This window comes from Pleurodeles waltl, chromosome 9, assembly GCF_031143425.1.
Source record: "Pleurodeles waltl isolate 20211129_DDA chromosome 9, aPleWal1.hap1.20221129, whole genome shotgun sequence".
In the NCBI taxonomy this organism is placed as follows: Eukaryota; Metazoa; Chordata; class Amphibia; order Caudata; family Salamandridae; genus Pleurodeles; species Pleurodeles waltl.
This window is the reverse complement of record NC_090448.1, coordinates 259430736-259450860: the sequence shown is the minus strand read 5'-3', so window position 1 is coordinate 259450860 and position 20125 is coordinate 259430736. Positions and strand designations below refer to the sequence as shown.

Sequence of the window (20125 nt, the reverse complement as noted above, 5' to 3'; positions counted from 1 at the left end):
CCCAGCTAAACAGTAATAAGTTGAACTCACTGGGACCTTTTGGTGGCCTCTATTGGTGTGAATCTTGACCACCTTGTGCTATTCCTGAGGTCCTGGAACTCTTGGCTGTGTCTAACAGGACTTCTCTAGCATCCCAGAAAACCTGGAACTACAGGGCCACAACAGCCTGCAGGAAACCTTTTATGTGATGTGCCCACCTGAACAGTACCAACTTGACCTGACACAGACTCTCTTGGTGGCCTCTGCTGGAGTAAGTCTTGACTACTATGTGCTGTTCCTGAAGCCCTTGAAGTCTTGGTTGTGCCTAACTAGACTTCTGGAGTATCCCAAAAAACCTGTGACTTAAAACATTTTTGGACTTTAGGACCTCCTGATGAGTGGGACAAACTTGCCAGGTGGATCCACCCAAGGTGCAATAGTACTACATTGAAGAAGCAGGCTTCTTTCACTCAGGGCTTCTCTGAAGCAGCAAATCTGGTTCAGCTGGACCTGGCCAAGGAGGAATCTGGCCTCTCAAAGACCTCTTCTGATACTGTCCATAGCCTTGTCCAGCTAGAGGATTCCGAGGTCTGAAAAAAGACTAAGGCCCTCATTATAACCCTGGCGGTCGGTGTTAAAGCAGCAGTAATACCGCCAACAGGCCGGCAGTAAAAAAAATGGGATCAGAACCACGGCGGAAACCGCCAGACATACAGCCATTTTAACACTCCGACCGCAACAGCGGTAGCAACAAACACCGTGGCGGTCACCGCCAACAGACAGGCAGAGGACAATGTACCACCCACCACATCACCATCCGCCAGCTTTTCCGGGGCGGTACCAATGCCATCAAAAGCAGGGTGGAAACAGTCTATGGAAGGGAAACCACTCACAGCTCAACACGCAATGAAGAACCAAGACGACATGGGGCCCGAGCTGCAGGTCCTGCCGATGTTGGTCTACCTCCTCATACACGAGGAATATCAAAGGCGGCGGCGACCACCATGGTGAGTACTGCACCTAGCACACAGGGCACAAGGGTGAGTCACACACACACGCAACCTCCCCACCCCCACCCTCACCCACAACACCATACACACAAACACATTCAACCACAGTACATTTACACCCCATTACCCCTGAAAGAACGCAAGGACAAAAGGAATTGAGTGAAATAAGTGAATATTTGAAATATGCAGATATACGTAACTAATTGAAAAACAATATATACAAATATTTACAATATGTACAGAAGGCCGTACACTGTCCTTTGCAAATATCCGTGACCTACTGGGCCAAAAATCATGGGCCAAGCCCACACTTGACTCCTGCCTCAATACGGAGAGAACACTGCAGGGGCATCAGGTCGAAAACACACAGGCACCTCAGGGGGAGGGGGAAGGGGGGCCACCTCAGCTGGAAGATGGTACTACACCACTGCTCCTCGAGGGGGCTCCATGCCCACAGCAATGATCTGGGGAGTGAAAGGCCACAGTCACTCTAGTGGGTGGTACGCCCACTGCCTGGTCCTGGGGAGTGCAAAGCCACATTCTCTCAAGTGGGTGGTTTGCCCACTACTTGGTCCTGGGGAATACAAATCCACAATCTCTCTAGTGGGTGGTTTGCCCACTGCTTGTCCCTGGGGAGTGCAAAGCCACGGTCTCTCAAGTCTCTGAAGTGGATGCCTTCTTCCACTGGTTCTGGAGGGGGCCTTGTGCCCAGTGTGCTTCATCCTGCCAAGGATAGGGTGAGTGGATGCATTTCTCCACTAGTTCTGGAGGGGGCTTGGTGCCCATTCTGCTTCATCCTGCCAAGGATAGGGTGAATGTATGCCTTACTCCACTGGTTCTGGAGGGGACTTTGTGTTAGGGTTTGTGCACAGCAAAGAGCATGTCCCCTCTCACTGCACTAGTGGGTTCTGTAATAGCTCCCTCTTAAACTTACTATTGAAAGCCTTTCTTGTTATCTCACCTTCCCCCCCTAGGCTTCTGTGTATGTTGTTTAATGTGCTGTTTTGTTTACACATTGGGCCTTGCTTTTACCAAGGCTTCTTTAAAACACTCCTCTCTAGGCCATGTGTTAATTTAACTCATTTGCATAATAACTGAAACTCTGCACACCTTTCAAGAACATGTGCAGCATGTGAGGACCACACCCAGCTCTTCAAACCACACCCAGCTCTGCACACCTTTCAAGAACATGTGCAGCATGTGAGGACCACTCCCAGCCCTGTCTATAAAAGGCAGCCCCCGATCCTCACCCAGTGCTTGTGCTCGTCTACCTCCCGCTTACCTGAGGACAGATCCCTCGGCGCTGGCACTCCTGCTCTCTACAGACTTTCATTGGCTTCAATGGGCGCAGCTGCTGGCTCTTCCTTCTTCCGGTTTCCGGTTCCTCCTTGCCTTAGCCTCTCTCCTACAAGCAACCTGCAAAAGAGAAAGAAGACAAGGTTAGACTGATCAGTATCTCTTGCCAGCAACAAGTAAGTGCAAAACTTTTATTACCTGAAAGAACTTTGACAACAATTTCTGGATTTGTGTATAGAGAATTTGAAACAAGATACCTTCCACGAACATTGTGATTCAAACTCTTTGTTACAAGAATACTTTGCGGAACTTTGTGAAGCAAACATTTTTTTGTTTTTATGGAACTTTTAAGAATCGAACCGTGGAAACCATTAACAGCAAGGCAAACAGTAAATCAAGGACTTGCACAAATTACATGCTGTATTTTGACGTAAAAGTACAGTATTTGTTTTATAAAAGATTCTGGAAATATGGGAAAAGTGAGTCTGCTATTGGGAATTTAGGCTTTAGTTATATTAAGATGAATGTTTGATATTGGTAATTCTGATAACGGTATTTGTTTAATGTTTTAGAAGCTTTAGAGTAATAGAAACACATCCCAGAGCAGTAACACATTCCAAACCTGGAAACTAGAGACCCGGATCCAAGAGGTACTTTTAGAAGAAAATTTCTAATAAATAAAGGGATAGTCAGGAACCCAGTTAGGAATAGGTTGTACTTATCTGTTCTTTGTTTATGTTTCATTAGGCACCAGTTTCTACAAAAGTCAGAGAGGGCCGCAGATTTATGCAGCACTTCAACAGTGGAAACGCAAGAACGGTGTTGTCTCTTTATTTTATTTTATCCACTTCCCCCCTTCCCTTGAGCTTCTGTTCTTAGTGCACTGTTTTAAAAACGAGTGTGCTGGAACAAGCAGTTTCAGGGTGGGGTCGGATTGTCTTCAACCTCCATCAGAACTGAACAAGGACTCAGGTGAGCTGGGCTTTGACACTTTGTACCCAGTGTGCATCGTCCTGCCAAGGATAGGGTGAGTGGATGCATTTCTCCACTGGTTCTGGAGGGGGCTTGGTGCCCAGTCTGCTTCCTCCTGCCAAGAATAGGATGAGTGGATGGCTTCTTCCACTGGTCCTGGAGGGGGCATTGTGCCCTGTGATGCAAATCTTGGGGAGTGCAAGGTCACAGTCTCTCAACTGGGTGTCACACCCAATTGCTTCGCAGGGGCCAGGATGCACAACAGGCCATGGAGGCAGGACTACACACTGTCCGCCTGCAGTGACGGCTGCTCAGTGGTGGCAGTGGCGGTGCTGGTGTCGGTTCTGGCAGTGGTGGGGGGAGCCTCCACCCCATCCCCTGCAACCTCGGTCGGCCGCCCACTGGGGCTGCTGCTGCTGGTAGTGGTACTACTGTCAGCGGTGCAGGTGGCTGTGCTTACGGTGGTGCTTGCTGCAGGGCTGCTGGCAGTGCTGGCTGTGGTGCAGGTGCCGGTGCTGCCAATGGTGGAGGGAGGCTCCAGCCCTTCTCCTTCAGCCTCAGATGGCTGCCCACTGGGGATGCTGCGGCTGACAGTAGTGGTGCTTGCGGCGGTGCAGGTGGCGGTGCTTGCGGCGGGGCTGCTGGCGGTGCTGCACACGGTGCAGGTGGCAGGGCTGGCAGTTCTGCTTGTGGGCACCAGGGCATCACCTGCATCCTCTGTCGGCTGAAGTGCCTTGCCTTCTGTTTTCTGCCTCTTCCTCACCTTGGCTGATGCTGTTTTGCCCTTGGCTCTGTCAGCTGGAGGTTTGGAGAAGGCCTTGGTGGGTGGGACGTCATCCAGGCCCCTGCTGCATGCTGGCCCCTTCTTCACCTTGGCAGGTGGCGGTATGGTTTGGTCCTTTGCAGTGGTTGGTGGTACACTGGTTTTCCTGACGGGTGCCCCCTTTGAGCCGCTGGGCACATGGTCCACATTGGACAGCGGCTTGGTGGCTGAGGTGCTGGGCTGGGTTCTGGACACCCTGGCCAGAGGGGAATGACGGGTTAGGAACAGGTCAATGTTAGTTAGGAAAGGTTTTTTAGACACACTCGGGCGGGACGGGGGAGAGGGTTTGGGAGTGGAGGAAGAGGAAATGGTTGTAGGAGATGTCTGTCTGCTGAGTTTGGGTGAAGGTGCATGTGCTGGATGCTGTTGTGAGGTGGATGGCTGTTGGGTGGGTGTGTGTACTTTGGGAGGAGGGGTTACAGACACAGTGGGAGAGGACACAGGGGACGCTTGTATGGTTGTGGGGTGGTGACTGCTTGTGAGGGGTGTGTTGTGATGGGCATGCTGGTGATGGCGGTAGTGGATGAGGATGTAGTGCATGCAGGTGTTAGTGGAGCGGATACTTGGAGCTAGGTGGATGATGAGGAGGAGGGGGACACAGTGGAGGCAGTGGATGTTGGTGTATCTGCATGGGGATGGTGCTTGTGTGAGTGCCTGTGGGATGATGTGTGGTGCTTGTGTTTGCCTGAACCACTCCTGTGTGTTGTCTTGTGTGCATGCTGGTCTGAAGATGTGCTTGGGATAGGCTGGGGTGGAGGGGAATGGGACTGGATAGAAGAAGTTGGGGGGGGGTAGGCTAGACACAGGGACAATGGCTGCCATCAGTGCTGAGGCCAGAGCCTGAAATGCTCTCTGTTGGGCTGCCACGCCAGGGTAAATGTCCTCCAGGTATGAATTTGTTTGTTGCACATGGCTCTCGACACCCTGGATGGCATTCAGAACGGTTGACTGCCCAACAGTGAGGGAGGTCAGGAGGTCCATAGCCACCTCACTGAGGGCAGCAGGGCTGACCGCAGCAGGGCCTGAGGTGCCTGGGGCGAAGGAGATGCCCACCCTACTGGGTGAGCGGGCACGGGAAACACTCTGAGGGGCTGCTGGGAGGGTGGTGCTGGTAGGGGGGGTGGCGGCTGTTACTGTTGTTGAGGTGGGCACAGAAGTACCACCAGGTAGCTTCCATCGGAGGAGGAGTCGCTGTCTGTGGTGTCCCCTCCTGTCCCTGTCATGGAGCTCCCCTCGCCCTCCATCCCACTGGTGCCCTCACCCTCAGTGGATTCGGCCTCCAGGCCCATGTGGGATGCAGCTCCCTCTGTCGCCGGTGCCCCTGCTCCTCTGCCAGATGATGCTAATGCACAGAAGGACAGGGTGACAAAACAAAAAGGGGGGGAGAGACAGCGGATACACTTGGTCAATGCCAGCAACACCGCTACTGTTGGCATACACAACACACAGGGGGCAGCCCTATGCACTAGGCCATGCCCAACCAGTTCCTAAGATAGCCACCAGCCCATGGGATACAATGCCTAACGCCATCAGCTGCACCCCAGAAACTCGAAGGACCCTGCCCAGTAGTAGAAACCCACTAACACTATTGGTGTAGGTGGGCCTCAGAGTTGCCCAACAAGGGACCTACCCTGACATCTTCGCCCTTGGCTAGGAGCACCAATAGCCCCCACCCCCCACCCAAGTAACTCCTAACACACCCAGGCAGGAGTCAGATTTAGTACTCACCCCCTTGTGGCTGCTGTGATGCCTTTAAGTGACAATTCAAATCTGGATAGGCCACCGCCAGAATGGGAACATTAGGGGAGTTATGGTGCGACTAGCACCCCTTCCTCGCTGGGAGGCCAGCCCCAGCTGGCCCTCTGCGTCTTCTTTGCCCAGCGGCGCAGGTCCTCCCACCTCTCGCGGCAGTGGATGCTCTTCTTGTCAAAGACCACCAGGGTCCGCACCTCTTTGGCGATGGCACACCAAATACTCTTTTTCTGGTGGGCGCTGACCTGCAGGGAAAAGACAGCAGAAAAAGGAATTACTCACCTGTCCAGACCATCACACTCATTGTCCACAAGATCCCACCCATACCCAGACGCACATACATTGACCACCTTACATGCTGCACTCTGTCCAGGACCCCTCAGCCCCCCCAGCATGTGGCTTACACACACAGCACTCCAGACATTCATGGCCCACGCATCATGCTCACAGTGTACTCACCAGTTTGTCTGGAGGACCGTAGAGTAACCTGTACTGTGGTAGGACCCTATCCATCAGTTTCTCCAACTCCTCCGCAGTGAAGGCAGGTGCCCTTTCCCCAGACACTGGAGCCATTGTCGCCTCCAGACACAGGTCACAGCAGCGCTTGCAGTGTAGGTCCTCTCCTGTTCATGGGCAGGAAGCAAGTGAGTGGATAGGTAGAAAATGGCAGTGACGTCCGCGGTGGTGCATACTTTCATCGCCGGCATACATCGCCATTGGGTCCTGGAACCCATAAGGCCCAATGATAACCAATGTGAAGTTGCACAGCGGTCATCGACCGCCTACCACGATGGCGCACACAATGCCAGCGCAATTACCTCATTTCCACTTGTCCCTCCTCACAGGTCAGGCATCCACCATTTCAGAGGGCCTCAGGGCATGGCACATAACTTCGTCACAGCAGACACTGGCAATGCAAATGATTTTAGGACTCACATTTTGTTTATAAAGTTAAATAAACAGCATTAGTGCAATAGATGTGGGAATGTGACCCTCTGCTCACCGTTCTCTTCCATAGGCTCCAACTGCTGAGGCTGCATATGAGATGGCGGCATCCTTCAATGTACAGACCCCTGGTGGGCCTTGCAACAATGGAGGACAGACATTTTATCATTACCTACAAACCTGATTGTGCCACAATCCAGGAACTGTGTGCCCAATTGGAGCCAGACCTAATGTCAGCTATCCGGCAGCCCACTGGTATCCCCCCTCTAGTGCAAGTCCTGTCAGTGCTCCATTTCCGGGCAAGTGGTTCCTTCCAAACAACAGTGGCCATGGCATCAGGGATGTCTCAGCCAATGTTCTCTAACGTGTTGACCAGAGTGTTGTCAGCCCTGCTGAAACACATGCACACCTACATCATGTTCCCCCAGGTGTAGGATTTGGCCACAGTGAAAGCTGACTTTTATGCCCTGGGACATATCCCCAACATCATAGGTGCCATTGATGGTACACATGTGGCATTTTCCCTCCCCCCAGAAAAATGAATAAGTTTTCAGCAATAGAAAAAGATATCACTCTATGACTGTGCAGGTGGTGTGTTTGGCGGACCAGTACATCTCCCATGTGAATGCCAAATATCGTGGCTCTGTGCATGACGTCTTTATCTTGATGAATAGCAGCATCCCATATGTGATGGGCCAGGTCCACAGGCACCAGGTGTGGCTAATAGGTGAGCCCACTCTGGCTCCTGCTATGTGTACTGCTACCCATTACAGGTCATACCAATGTATATATAACTGGACATATGGATTGAAAAGTTTACAGCTTGTTCACCTAATATATTTTGCAATCAATTGACAGACACAATACTTGTATTTGGTCCAAGGGTGTTTATTTCAGTGCTCATAAGTACAGGGGGATGTGGAATGGGCAGGGGTGATGGTGGAGGAAGGTCCAGTTAGAGTCCAGTCTCTTGGTATTACAGGTGCATTGTCCAAGGGGGCATAGGAAGGGGAATAATGGCAGTTCAACGTGGCCAGGGTGACATAGTGGGACAGAAGGGTGACAATCAGGAGAGTCTTATTTCCTGACGGGGGTCTTGGAAATGTTCTCTGTCTTCTGCCTGGATCGCAGGGACCGTTTGTGGGGTAGTTCTCCTTCTGCAGGGGGTGGGGTGCTAGTGGCCTGTTTGTCCTGTGGTGGAGCCTCCTGTCCACTAGCCCCGGTGGAGGTGGAGGGCTGTTCATCTGTGTGGCTAGTGTCAGGGGCCTGTTGTTGTGCCACTGCCTCCCTCATGGTCTTGGCCATGCCACCCAGCACCCCTGCAATGTTGACCAGGATGGTGTAGATGTTTGTTAGGTCATACCTGTCCCTCCTGCAGCCGCTGGGTCTCCTGCAGCTTGGCCAGTATCTGGCCCATAGTCTCCAGAGAATGGTGGTATGCTCCCAGGATGTTGGAGAGAGCCTTGTGGAGAGTGGGTTCCCTGGGCCTGTCCTCCCCATGTCGCACAGCAGTCCTCCCAGCTTCCCTGTTGTCCTGTGCCTCTGTCCCTTGAACTGTGTGCCCACTGACACTGACCCCAGGTCCCTGATCGTCCTGTGTTTGTGGGGTTGCCTGGGGTCCCTGTAGTGGTAGACACACTGCTGATTGACGTGTCCTGGGGACAGAGGCATGGGCCCGTTGGGTGTATGCTGTGCTGGTGTTTCCTGAGGGGGAGGCTCTGTGGTAGGTTCGGACTGTGGCAGAAGAACCGACTGCCCAGAGGTCCTTAATGGCCCAGATTGGTCATCCTGATCCAGGCGTGCAGAGCTGCTGTCATCACTGTGGGCCTCTTCAGGGGGTGGATTGTTTCTGGCTGGCACCTCCTCTCTGGTGACGTTGAGTATGGGTTGTTAGAAATGGGGTCTTTGGTTGACAGTCAGGTTACCCCCTGGTCAAGCAAGGACCCTTACTCTAGTCAGGTTAAAAGAGAATCACCCACAGCTAACCCCTGCTTACCCCGTTGGTAGCTTGGCAGAGCAGTAGGCTTAACCTCAGAGTGCTAGGTGTAAAGTATTTGTACCAACACACACAGTAACTTAATGAAAAACACTACAAAATGACACAACACCAGTTTAGAAAAATAGGAAATATTTATCTAAACAAAACAAGACCAAAACGACAAAAATCCAACATACATGAGTCAAGTTATGAATTTTTAGAGATTAAACTAAAAAATAGCGCTTAGAAACAAAAATGCTTCGATGAGATGTTAACACGGCGTCGTGACGGAGTCATTCCCAACAAGCCGACACCAGCGGCGCCGGACACGGAGTCGTGTAGACCCCCAAGTACAGTACCTTTGGTGAAGAGTGAAAACAAGCCGATGCGCGAAGTCGGGGATCGCGGCGTCTATGCGAAACGTTGAATCTGTGCACTTCAAGCAGCGTAGGTCACGACGTGGTGCGGCGACTTCCACGGAGTCGCGGACTTCAGCGGGGCTGCTGCGGCGTCGGGCCTGCGAAGAGCGTCGCGTTCCAGCGACGGTCACGGCGTCGGGTGCAGGCGGTGTTACCGGATTCAGCAGCGGCGTCGGTCCGGAGTCGGCCGAAGTCGATTTCCTTGGATTTCCACCAGCTTTCCTTTCAAGGGCCCAGGGACTGGATAGGGCACCACTTGTCAGAGCAGGAGTCTCTCCAGAGACTCCAGGTGCTGGCAGAGAGAAGTCTTTGCTGTCCCTGAGACTTCAAACAACAGGAGGCAAGCTCTAAATCAAGCCCTTGGAGATTTCTTCACAAGATGGAAGGCACACAAAGTCCAGTCTTTGCCCTCTTACTCTGGCAGAAGCAGCATTGCAGGAAAGCTCCACAAAGCACAGTCACAGGCAGGGCAGCACTTCTTCCTCAGCTATCAGCTCTTCTCCAGGCAGAGGTTCCTATTGGTTCCAGAAGTGTTTCTAAAGTCTGTAGATTTGGGTGCCCTTCTTATACCCATTTTAGCCTTTGAAGTCACCTTTCTTCAAAGGGGACTCACACCTACTTGTGAAATCCTGCCTTTCCCAGGCAAGGCCTCAGACACACACCAGGGGGTTGGAGTCTGCATTGTCAGAGGCAGGCACAGTCTTTTCAGATGAGAGTGACCACTCCACCCCTCCCTCCTAGCAGAGATGGCTAATCAGGAAATGCAGGTTACACCCCAGCTCCCTTTGTGTCACTGTCTGGTGTGAGGTGAAAAACAACCCAACTGTCAAACTGACCCAGACAGGGAATCCACAAACATGGCAGAGTCACAGAATGGTTTAAGCAAGAAAATGCTCACTTTATAAAAGTGGCATTTTCAAACGCACAATTTTAAAATCAACTTTACTAAAAGATGTATTTTTTAATTGTGAGCTCAGGGACCCCAAACTCCACATGTCCATCTACTCTCTAGGGGAATCTACACTTTAATCATATTTAAAGGTAGCCCCATATTATCCTATGAGAGAGACAGGCCTTGCAACAGTGAAAAATTAAATTGGCAGTATTTCACTGTCAGGACATATAAACCACATTACTATATGTCCTACGTTATCCATACACAGATACCTGCCCTGGGGGCTACCTAGGGCCTACCTTAGGGGTGCCTTACATGTACGAAAATGGAAGTTTTAGGCCTGGTAAGTGGGTACACTTGCCAAGTCGAATTTACAGTGTAAAAATACACTTACAGAGACTGCAGTGGCAGGTCTGAGACATGATTACAGGGTTACTTGTGTGGGTGGCACAACCAGTGCGGCAGGCCCATTAGTAACATTTGATTTACAGTCCCTAGGCACCTCTAGTGCACTTTATTAGGGACTTAACAGTAAAACAAATATGCTAATCATGAAGAACCAATTACGTACACATTTTAAACAGGAGCACTTGCACTTTAGCACTGGTTAGCAGTGGTAAAGTGCCCAGAGTGACAAAAACAGTAAAATCAGAGTCCAGCCCACATCAACAACCTGGGGAACAGAGGCAAAAAGTTAAGGGAGACCACGCCAAGGATGAAAAGTCTAACAGGTTTCCTGTGGGGATGCAAATGCAGTGTAAATGTATCTGCGTGTGCCATCTTGTGCATGGGTGTGTTTCCCTGTATGATTGTGATTTCCCTGTCAGCTTGGCCTTGTGTTCGTGGTGGTTTTGTGGGCTGGGTGAATCTCTGTGATGGACATGCTGTGGTGATGGGTGTCCATGCAGGTCTGTGATGGGTGTCCATGCATTGGTGTTGCATGCAGGGCTTGGTATTGAGATGGGTGGATTGTGATGGTGGGGTATCTGTGAGGTGGTGGAGTGATGGGGTGCGGGTAGGGGTAGGAGTTTGTTATGGCATGCAGGTAGGGTGGGGGATTTACTCGTAAAGATTTGACTTACCAGAGTACAGTCATCCTGCTACTCCTGCCAGGACCTTAGGATGCATTATCGCCAAGACTTGCTCCTCCCATGTTGTTAGTTGTGGGTGAGGAGGTGGGGGTCCACCCCAGTCCTCTGTACTGCTACCTGGTGTCTTGCAACCACGGAACACACCTTCTCACGTAGGTCATTCCACCTCTTCCTGATGTCATCCCTTGTTCTTGGGTGCTGTCCCATGGTGTTGACCCTGTCCACTATTCTCCGCCATAGCTCCATCTTCCTTGTAATGGATGTCTGCTGCACCTGTGATTCAAATAGCTGTGGCTCAACCCGCATGATTTCCTCCACCATGACCCTTAGCACCTCCTCTGAAAACCTGGGGTGTCTTCGGGGTGCCATGGATGTGGTGTGAGTGGTAGGTGTGAGGATGTGTGGGGTGATGTGTGGGGTGATGTGTTGTGGTGTGTGGTGTGAGATGCGTGGATGGTGTATGGGTGATGGTGTTCTGTGCCTCTGATTGAGTGGGTGCTCCTGCCTGGATTCTCTCGCAGTTGTCAAATCCTTGGGGTCGTAAAAGGTTCTGGGTAATGTGTGTGTGTGTTTTATAGTGGTGTGAGTATGTGGGTGTGGTGTGTGCATACGTGTCAGGTGTGTGTGTTTGGAATTGTCCAATGTGGTGTAGTTTTGTCAGTATGTGTGTGTATTTTGAGCGCGGCTGTGTGTACTGCCAATGGCTTACCGCTTTTGAAAGACCGCTGTGATGATTCGTGGGTTGTGATACTCTGGGTGTGTTCCTGTTGGAGTAAAGGTGTGGGTTTTGGTACCGCCAGTTTATCACTGACCTTTGGTGTGGCGGACTTGTATGGGTGTCTGAATAGTGGTGGATTTTTCTGTGTGGGTCATAGTATCCATAGCGGATTTCCGACTCGGTCACGGTATGTTGGCGGCCATCAGCACGGCGGTAGGCAGCATTTATGGCCACGGTTGCAATGAGGGCCTAAGTCTGAAGATGAAAATTCTGGACCGTGCAAAGGTACCAAAAGTATCCATTTGGCATAAAGGCTTCCCTGAGCGCACAATTGAAATGTTCCTGCTCAGAGATTTTCCTGCCAAAACCAAATGCATCATTTAACCTTGTTTAACGCCTAGACAATATCATGGAGCCCTTCAAGGATACAACCTGCTGGCTTGCCTCCATAACACCTATCTGATATTATTGAGACCTCAATGAATACAATCTGCTGACTTGCCCTGCTGAGGGATTCTGTCTTCCAGAAAACATCTAGATAAAACCTCCAACTGGGTCACTACTGGTTGGTGTTTCCAACCCACATTCCATTGTGGTTGGCTAAAAATCACATCTAGGTCCTGGTCTACTGTGACCATTGACTAACACTTGTGCTTTGTTCTTTTTGGAACTGTTTTTACTTAAAACATCAGGAATACATGTGTTCACTACCTCATTGAATTGTTGTCACTTTGTTCACTATTTTTTAAATCTAGTTTTATAATATAGAGTGGTATTAATGTTGTGTTTTGTTTTTGATTTTTAACTATTTTGGTACTTATAAATGCTTTAAACATTTTCTTAGCGCTTGTCTACTCTGTGCCATAGTAGCAGAAGTTGAGCTCAGGTTTTAATTTACTAACAAGATAGTAGTAATATAAAGTTTGGTGGACTGCCTTCCACCCCAATTAATAATTAACGTTTTCACAACATCACACATCGTTTGCCCTGAATCACATTACAGGAAGTGAAATCATACAGCCTGTGATCCTGAATGTCCTGAGGGAGTGAGCTCACATCAGCTTAACCCTGAAGACATCATATTAACTGACAATGCTGAAGTTCCATTACAACTGCATAGTAACTGTGTGATTAATGTAACACAACACCGGTGTTAAACAGTGCCTCTTTCAGGGTGGTCATCCCATTTTTTTGCCCACTGATAGTACTGGTTGTTTACCTTTACATAGAAGTTCTGCTCTAACTGCTCAGTATATGTGCTCTGGCCCCTAAAACATGGATACAAAAGTGGCTAATTCTTAAATTGACATATTTAACTGAACAACACGGTCACTGTATATGCTACAGGAAAATGCACCAATGGCATGGAAAATAAATGTTACCTGTGGACTGGAGCATTCGTTTTACCATCGACAAGGAAAACATGGCTTGAGGTCTCTATGTGTAACTGGATTGATGTGATTTAAAACATTTAGGTGGACCTATCAAAAAACCTTTTTGACATGAAGGAACTCTACTTTTGAATCTTAAGGAAGTGGCCCATATGTATACCTTGTAGCCCTCAAGGTAGTTTGTCTAGATTTTATAAATGTGCATGTACGTACAAAGAATAGCCCCTAAGAGCTTTCTTCATGGTAAAGGGCTGAGGGAGGCCAATGAGAAAAACTTACATTTAGAATACGAACCGTCACGCTTCTGCTGTTATAGAGGCAATTAATTAACTATTTTGAATAATTATTAAAAAATAAATTAATGGACAAATTCAAATTTTTAGTACATATTTAGGAATGCGGCTTTTAAAACGTTAGTTACACTTTATTTGCCTGGGAATTCAGGAGGCTAACTAGCATTTGCCTGCTAGCAGATGGCCCTTGCTAGTGCTTTCCCTTAATGAGTTGTGAAAACTGCTGTCACAGCATACACGCTGGCTTAAACTTTTTGACAGTATGCATTTTGCCTTTATGTGAGGTATGAGACCCACGTTCTTGCAACAAATGCCCATTTTACCTACTACCTAATTTGAAGTGCTGAAATGATCTTCAAAAGTGGTGAGACATAATACGTGCTCTGAATTGTAGAGAGTGATTGAGCCAGATCTCTTCTATTGAGGACTTGGAGGATGGGCGTCTCCTGTGAGAAACGTAGATCAAGATGTGTATTTAAAAGCTCAATTGTCACATAGATGTGAAAGGGCACTTATTAAATGTTCACTATTAGGGTAACAAAAAACAGATGAAAAACAAGGAGCCTTAATTCTCAGCACTATGAGCTGCTCCGGTATTTTTGGCGCTGATTTTTCTACCTCCAGTGCTAAGACTCACCAAGTCAGTGCCAGGGGTCACAAGAGGTAAGCCATAGACGGTAGCTTCTGGAGACCCCTAAATGACATCCACGGTGGGCTTATAACACACACTTAAAGGGTCCACTTCTCTAAAGTAATACAAATTTGTCTTCCTCCATGGCAAAGGCACTTATCCCTGCCATGATTCGCTGCAGTGCTTTTAAACTGTAGGCCATCCAGAGCACAATATTGCTCCCGGAAGCCATACATTGTTTTGTTATATTTAGAAGATGCACACTTAACCTGACAATTAAGGTTTACACCTCTGATGCATTTTCTTTGCCAATTTACAGAAATTAAAGAAACTGATCCAGCCAAGTCCAGACCTGAAGATGAGAGGAAAAGTTGCGACAGGAACATGTACCAGTATAGTAAATGACTGTGAGGCTAAACTGAGAGGTGACGGAAACATATCTGCCATCACAGAAAAAGAGACACACTTCTGAACGAAGCACCTTTTCTTTTTTATGTAAAATAAAATCGAGACACCACTTAATTTTAGAAGTTCGCCTGTTTTGCACAAACGTATTAACACGTTAATTTTAAAGTGAACATTGTATACATGTTTAAAGTGTTTTTTTTTTAAATATTATGTAAGTAACTGCTTATAGACCTTTATTGTATGGTATTTTCAAGTGTTGACTTCCTGGAATATTGTGAGTTTGGTACATGTTTTATAGGACCTTTAGAAAAACACTGTTTGTATAATGTGCTGTAAAACTTTTATACTTGAGATTTTTTGAAGGCATTGTGTTATACTGATCTGTTTCTAATATGTAAACATTCCAGACCATTCCAGCTTCTAATGTATGTTTATAAAGAGAGCTATAATGACCTTGGCACATCCTTAAGGTGGTATTCACAAAGCTGTGACTGTAATATATTTCTGTATCACGCACTAGATGTTGTCTTATCACACGGATAAGTTTACCTTTCCACTATACCCAGAGGCTTCTAGTTCAGCAGCTATTTTTATACCTAGAAAACAAAACACAGTTTCATTATATTCTGACATATTAGAAAATTCCTCACAAGGAAATCGCTAGTTTTTAACATGCCTGTATGCAAAAGGGTCACAGTAATGGCTTAAAGACGAATAAAACCTTTACAGGTTAATTTCCATCAAATGTGACTCATGGCGCCATATTTTAGAAAGGTGCATGGCACTGATTTGTATTTGAGCCCGGCAGAAGGAGTATCATATACAAACCAGTGATATACGGCCCAAAAACAGACAAGCACTGGCAATGCCAACTGTTCCGGCTTCAATTCCAACAACAGCATTAATAAGCCTGCCGGAGTGAAAAAACAAAGCAAACAACTATTAAAATATACAGTGCACTTATAAGCTGAATAATTTATTAAGTGAAGCTTCAGTCTACTTTTAACAAATAAACTAGTCTTTAACCGATTTCAATGTAATCAATCCATAGGAAGTGGAATAATACACTAAGGCCCATATTTATACTTTTTTAGCGCCGCATTTGCGTCATTCTTTTACGCAAAAGCGGTGCAAACTTGCAAAGTACAATTGTATTTTGTAAGTTAGTGCCGTTTTTGCGTCAAAATGCGGAGCTACAAAACTATAAATATGGGCCTAAATAGCTAATAGCATGAGGTGAGAGGAATAAATACTTATCTGGGCAGAGCTTAAGCACACTCTTTGTATGTTTGAAAGTATTAGGAGTAATAGGTTCCACATACAGTCAAGCCACGCCTAACAACAACACCATCTGCTGCATGTGTGCTCACGCAACGTCAGTTTAAAGTCAGTTCAAAGTACTGTCAATGCATGTAGATGTTGTGGATAGTAAATATATACGTACCCATTTAAACTCACCTTGTGTGGTAATCGAACTTCTGGACATGATATTGTGGCGTGCTAAATATCTAAAACTCAATATTATGGTGAAATTCTGTGCTGGTGGAGCCATCAAGGATCAGGGAGCCTTTGCATATTTAGGACAGTATAGCTGCTAGTTTCCTGTCACTATCAATTCAGGGACTTTCTCATGTGCATTTGAAAGTGAACAGGGATCCCTTCTGCCTACGGGAACTCAGATGAGGTAAAAGAAAATGTTTTTTCTTTTTGTCTTTGAACTCATTTCGCAAGTCCGGATGGCCTTTGGCCAATGTGCTTCTTTTATTAATATGGAATATGTTCATGGGGAAAATAATCCCATAATTTACATGATTGTTCACATGCAATAGATATTAAATAGGTAGGCTATTTCCGTAAAACAAAAAGTGACGTAGGACTCCGGAAAAATGTAAAAGGGCACATTGTGCTTCTGACTGATTTGATTGTCATTGACTTAAGGACTTAATGTTCTTTTTCATGCAAATCTGAACAACTTGTCATTACCTATCAGTATTATTGCCCTATGCCGAGTCCATTACTAGTTGGTAATGCTAAATTGCATGTGGCAGTCATTCTTTCAATGTCCCTCCCCAAATGTTTACATGTATGCCTACTTTGCCCATCTGTCTTATATACCTGCTCTACAGGTTCACTCAGCTCAGGAAGGTTTACAATGCAGGCAACCAACAATATATGTTGCCCAAATTCTAAGCCCAGTAATTGGCAAAGCTAATATCAGATTCTATAGAAGGTTGTAATAAATCATCTAGTCTGCTCTCAAAGGCTATAATGGAAGTTTAAGGCCCTGAACCCTAGTATGTGGCCGAGCCCCTGGTGAGTACCCACACCCAGGGTGAGGACCTTTAACAACCAGTGTACCTCAAGGCAGAAGGGCAATAATGTTCTTAGAGCATCCCGCCCTGTATGAGATAGAATATTCTAAAATATAATCGGAGAAATAAATAGATAAAAGAAAACGTTTTAGCTTGGTAATTTATATCCTAGTTTTGCATCACAAGAATATGTATTTGCATATTTTTGCAATTGCATATTTTTAAAATTTGACAAAAGTTGTGACATTCGAAGTCTTACTACACATATAAAAAAAAACTTATGCCATTTGCAGAAGGATTGTGACTTTACCTCACTCATTATTCCTAAAGCGGTTGGTAACCCTGTTACCTCCTACGTTTCCTCTCATGTTTTCCTGCGAGATTTCAGTTGATGACAGCAGCGAATGCCTATAGAGGAAAATGCGCTGGAGAATGAGGAATTATCAGTCATTTGGACCCGTAATCACTGAGTGAGTATGCATGACCCAACCAGAAATCTCCATTAATTCCGACCACCTGAAGATAGTGGGCACCTCGGCCCATATTTATACTTTATTGCCGCATTTGCGTTGTTTTTTTACGCAAAAGCAGCAAAACTCCAAATACTGTTCTATTTTGTAAGTTTGCGTCGATTTTGCATAAAAAACGACGCAAATGCAGCACTAAAATAGTATAAATATGGGCCTTAGTGTACCCACATGTAATAAAAAGGCAATTTAAGGACATCATCGCTAATTCTAAAGATGTTTCCTTTATTGATTGAAGGAGTAAACCTCTGCCTGAAAATGAGGGGTATGGTATCACCTTAAAAAAACGCAATGATTTATTTTTGTGGTTTGGCCTAAATTGTTGTTTGGTGGCTGTCACCTCACTTTTATTATCTCTAGACTGGTGCATACATTATGTTGAAGGCAATGGAATTTTACCGGGAGACAGGGCATGCATACAGTGTTTTGGTGTATAATCTATAACATCTCGGGCCATTTTAAACTTCATTTGTCAAGTACACAGTTTAGTCCCCAGTCAAGGGAATTGTGTGCCTTTGGACTTTTTCACTACCATGTTTCCTGATTGCAATGTCTAGCACCACACTGAGAACGTTTTCAGGCGTTGCACTATACAATGAATTAGAATCAACCCAAAGACAGCTTTGGAAATAGACTTATTTTTGAAAAAGATGTGGTGGCTCTCAGTCTTGCTAAGATTAAGAAAATATATATTGTGCAGCACGAGTTGCCAGTAGACAACCGCTGGAATTGGTGCAACCTTTAGCTTTAAGGCTATGGATGCATCCAGATGTCTGATTCTGTGTCAGCCGTGTAAACATACTGAGATTTTTTTATACAGATTTGATACAGATACTCCATTTGTGTGCTTTCTTTATATACGGCCATCTGTAAAACACCAATATTTTAGTAGCCCAGACAAAATATATTATCTGCCACAAGGTAGGAAAGAAACAATTATACACATTTTTCACATCTTTGCTTTGGAAATAGGGTACTAGGTTTTAACTTTAGCAAGGAGCATAGAAAGTTATTTTCCATTACTTTCATCTCCTGGACCCTCTTATAGCCTCACATTTTGGCACCATTTTAAGCTTTTGCTACCAATGCTGCCAAAATACATGTAGTGCCACACTTAATGTTGGACTTCAAAACATTCAGTTTGAACTCAAGGATTCAGTGGAGGTTGGTTTAAGTGTAACTGCAACTTTTTCTTTGTAGGAGAGCCAGTCAAGGTTCTCGTGCTATTAAATATCTAAGTAGTCACAATCACTCACTTTCACATGTTCTGAAGTTTTCCATATGAGGGGACAGACTACATCAACATGAATGTCAATTTTAAAATATTAATAGAAACACTTACAACTTTATCAAGCAACATGTGTACCAAGTTCTCTGTCAATGATAGTAGAATTGCATCATCCACGTAGAGGAGAATGGGATTTTTTTTGCCAAGCAGTTTTGCACCATCACAGTTGAATGGCGCAACATCATTTATGAAAAGGCTAAATAAAAGAGGAGTCACTAGAGGAGTCACTACACAAACGTGGCAAACACCGGATGGAATAACAAAACTATCATTACATCCTCCAGATTGCCCATAGTGATACAGATCATTGTTTCCATATAAATGCATTTAATAGCTGTAAAAAAGACTGATCGATGCATAGAGGTTGTTGTTCATTCAAAAGTTTGCGCCTACTGACCAAATGAATAGTTGTTTTAAATCAACAGAGATCAGATATAGGCGGACCTCTTATTTGGATATATTTTTCACAGTGAATATGTGGTTCAGTTCCCTGTCAGCTGTACCTAGCGCTCTTCTAAATACCAGCTGGGGCATCTAGTAGGATATAATTTGTGTTAACCCAACCCTGTAAACAGTTGAGCAAAAACTGGCCAAAGAAATTTCGAACTCGGTCCAAAAGGGAAATCAGTCTGTAATTGGCTAGTTAATCCCCAGCTCCCCATTTTATGCAGCAGGACAATACTAGCTGAGAGCTGCTAGATGAGAAAGTAAAATTTCATGCCAACGTTGCATTACGAACCTTGTCTGGGATCCCTGCCCAAAAACTGATGACTTTTTGATAAAAATCTCAGGGATCAAATATGGTCTGGGTTAGCTTTTGTAGAAATGATAGGTCTCACTATCTTAAGGTATAGTATAACCATGCTAGTGTTGGAGTCTGCATTCTACGTGGTGTTAATACTGGCAGGCTGTTGTACTTCGCTATTATCAGTATATGGTTATTTAAAATGAGAAAGTCAATTTTCAATATGTTTGCTGCTTGTTCAATAAACAAATAAAGCTTATTATTTGGAGTAGGGTAATTAATAAAGCATAATCATTTCACATTAATTTTTAATATTAACGCAGTGGAAAGAGGATGCAATAAAATTAATTCAATGTTCAAATCTGAATAGGTGTCCAAGTTTAAGGCCTAGATCAAAAAGAGACAAAATTATTTTACATCTTAGGGCATATAATGTATGTGTGAAGGCAGACTGTATGTTCGTTTTCAGCAATTACACTGTCTAAAGTGTATACATTTCACTCCAAATTTTCCAGAGTTAGTGCATGTTCTGCAAAACAGCATATTTTAAATAATACCTCTTTATGGATAAATACTACTTTCTTGAAATGTAGATCACACACTTAGATGCACTTCTAAACAAAATATGTGTTACAGATTGTTTCCAAATCTG

General features: G+C 45.9%; 1 protein-coding gene across 1 annotated transcript in view; it reads left to right on the top strand.

Annotated features, from left to right (window-relative positions):
• SLC6A11 (solute carrier family 6 member 11) overlaps window positions 1-19867 on the top strand; it is a 968432-nt gene extending 948565 nt beyond the window's left edge. The window contains exon 15 of the mRNA XM_069206667.1: window positions 14513-19867. Within this exon, the coding sequence (XP_069062768.1) occupies window positions 14513-14665 (153 nt within the window). The 3' untranslated portion in view covers window positions 14666-19867. The remainder of the gene's footprint in view (window positions 1-14512) is intronic.
• The last annotated feature ends 258 nt before the right edge of the window (window positions 19868-20125 follow it).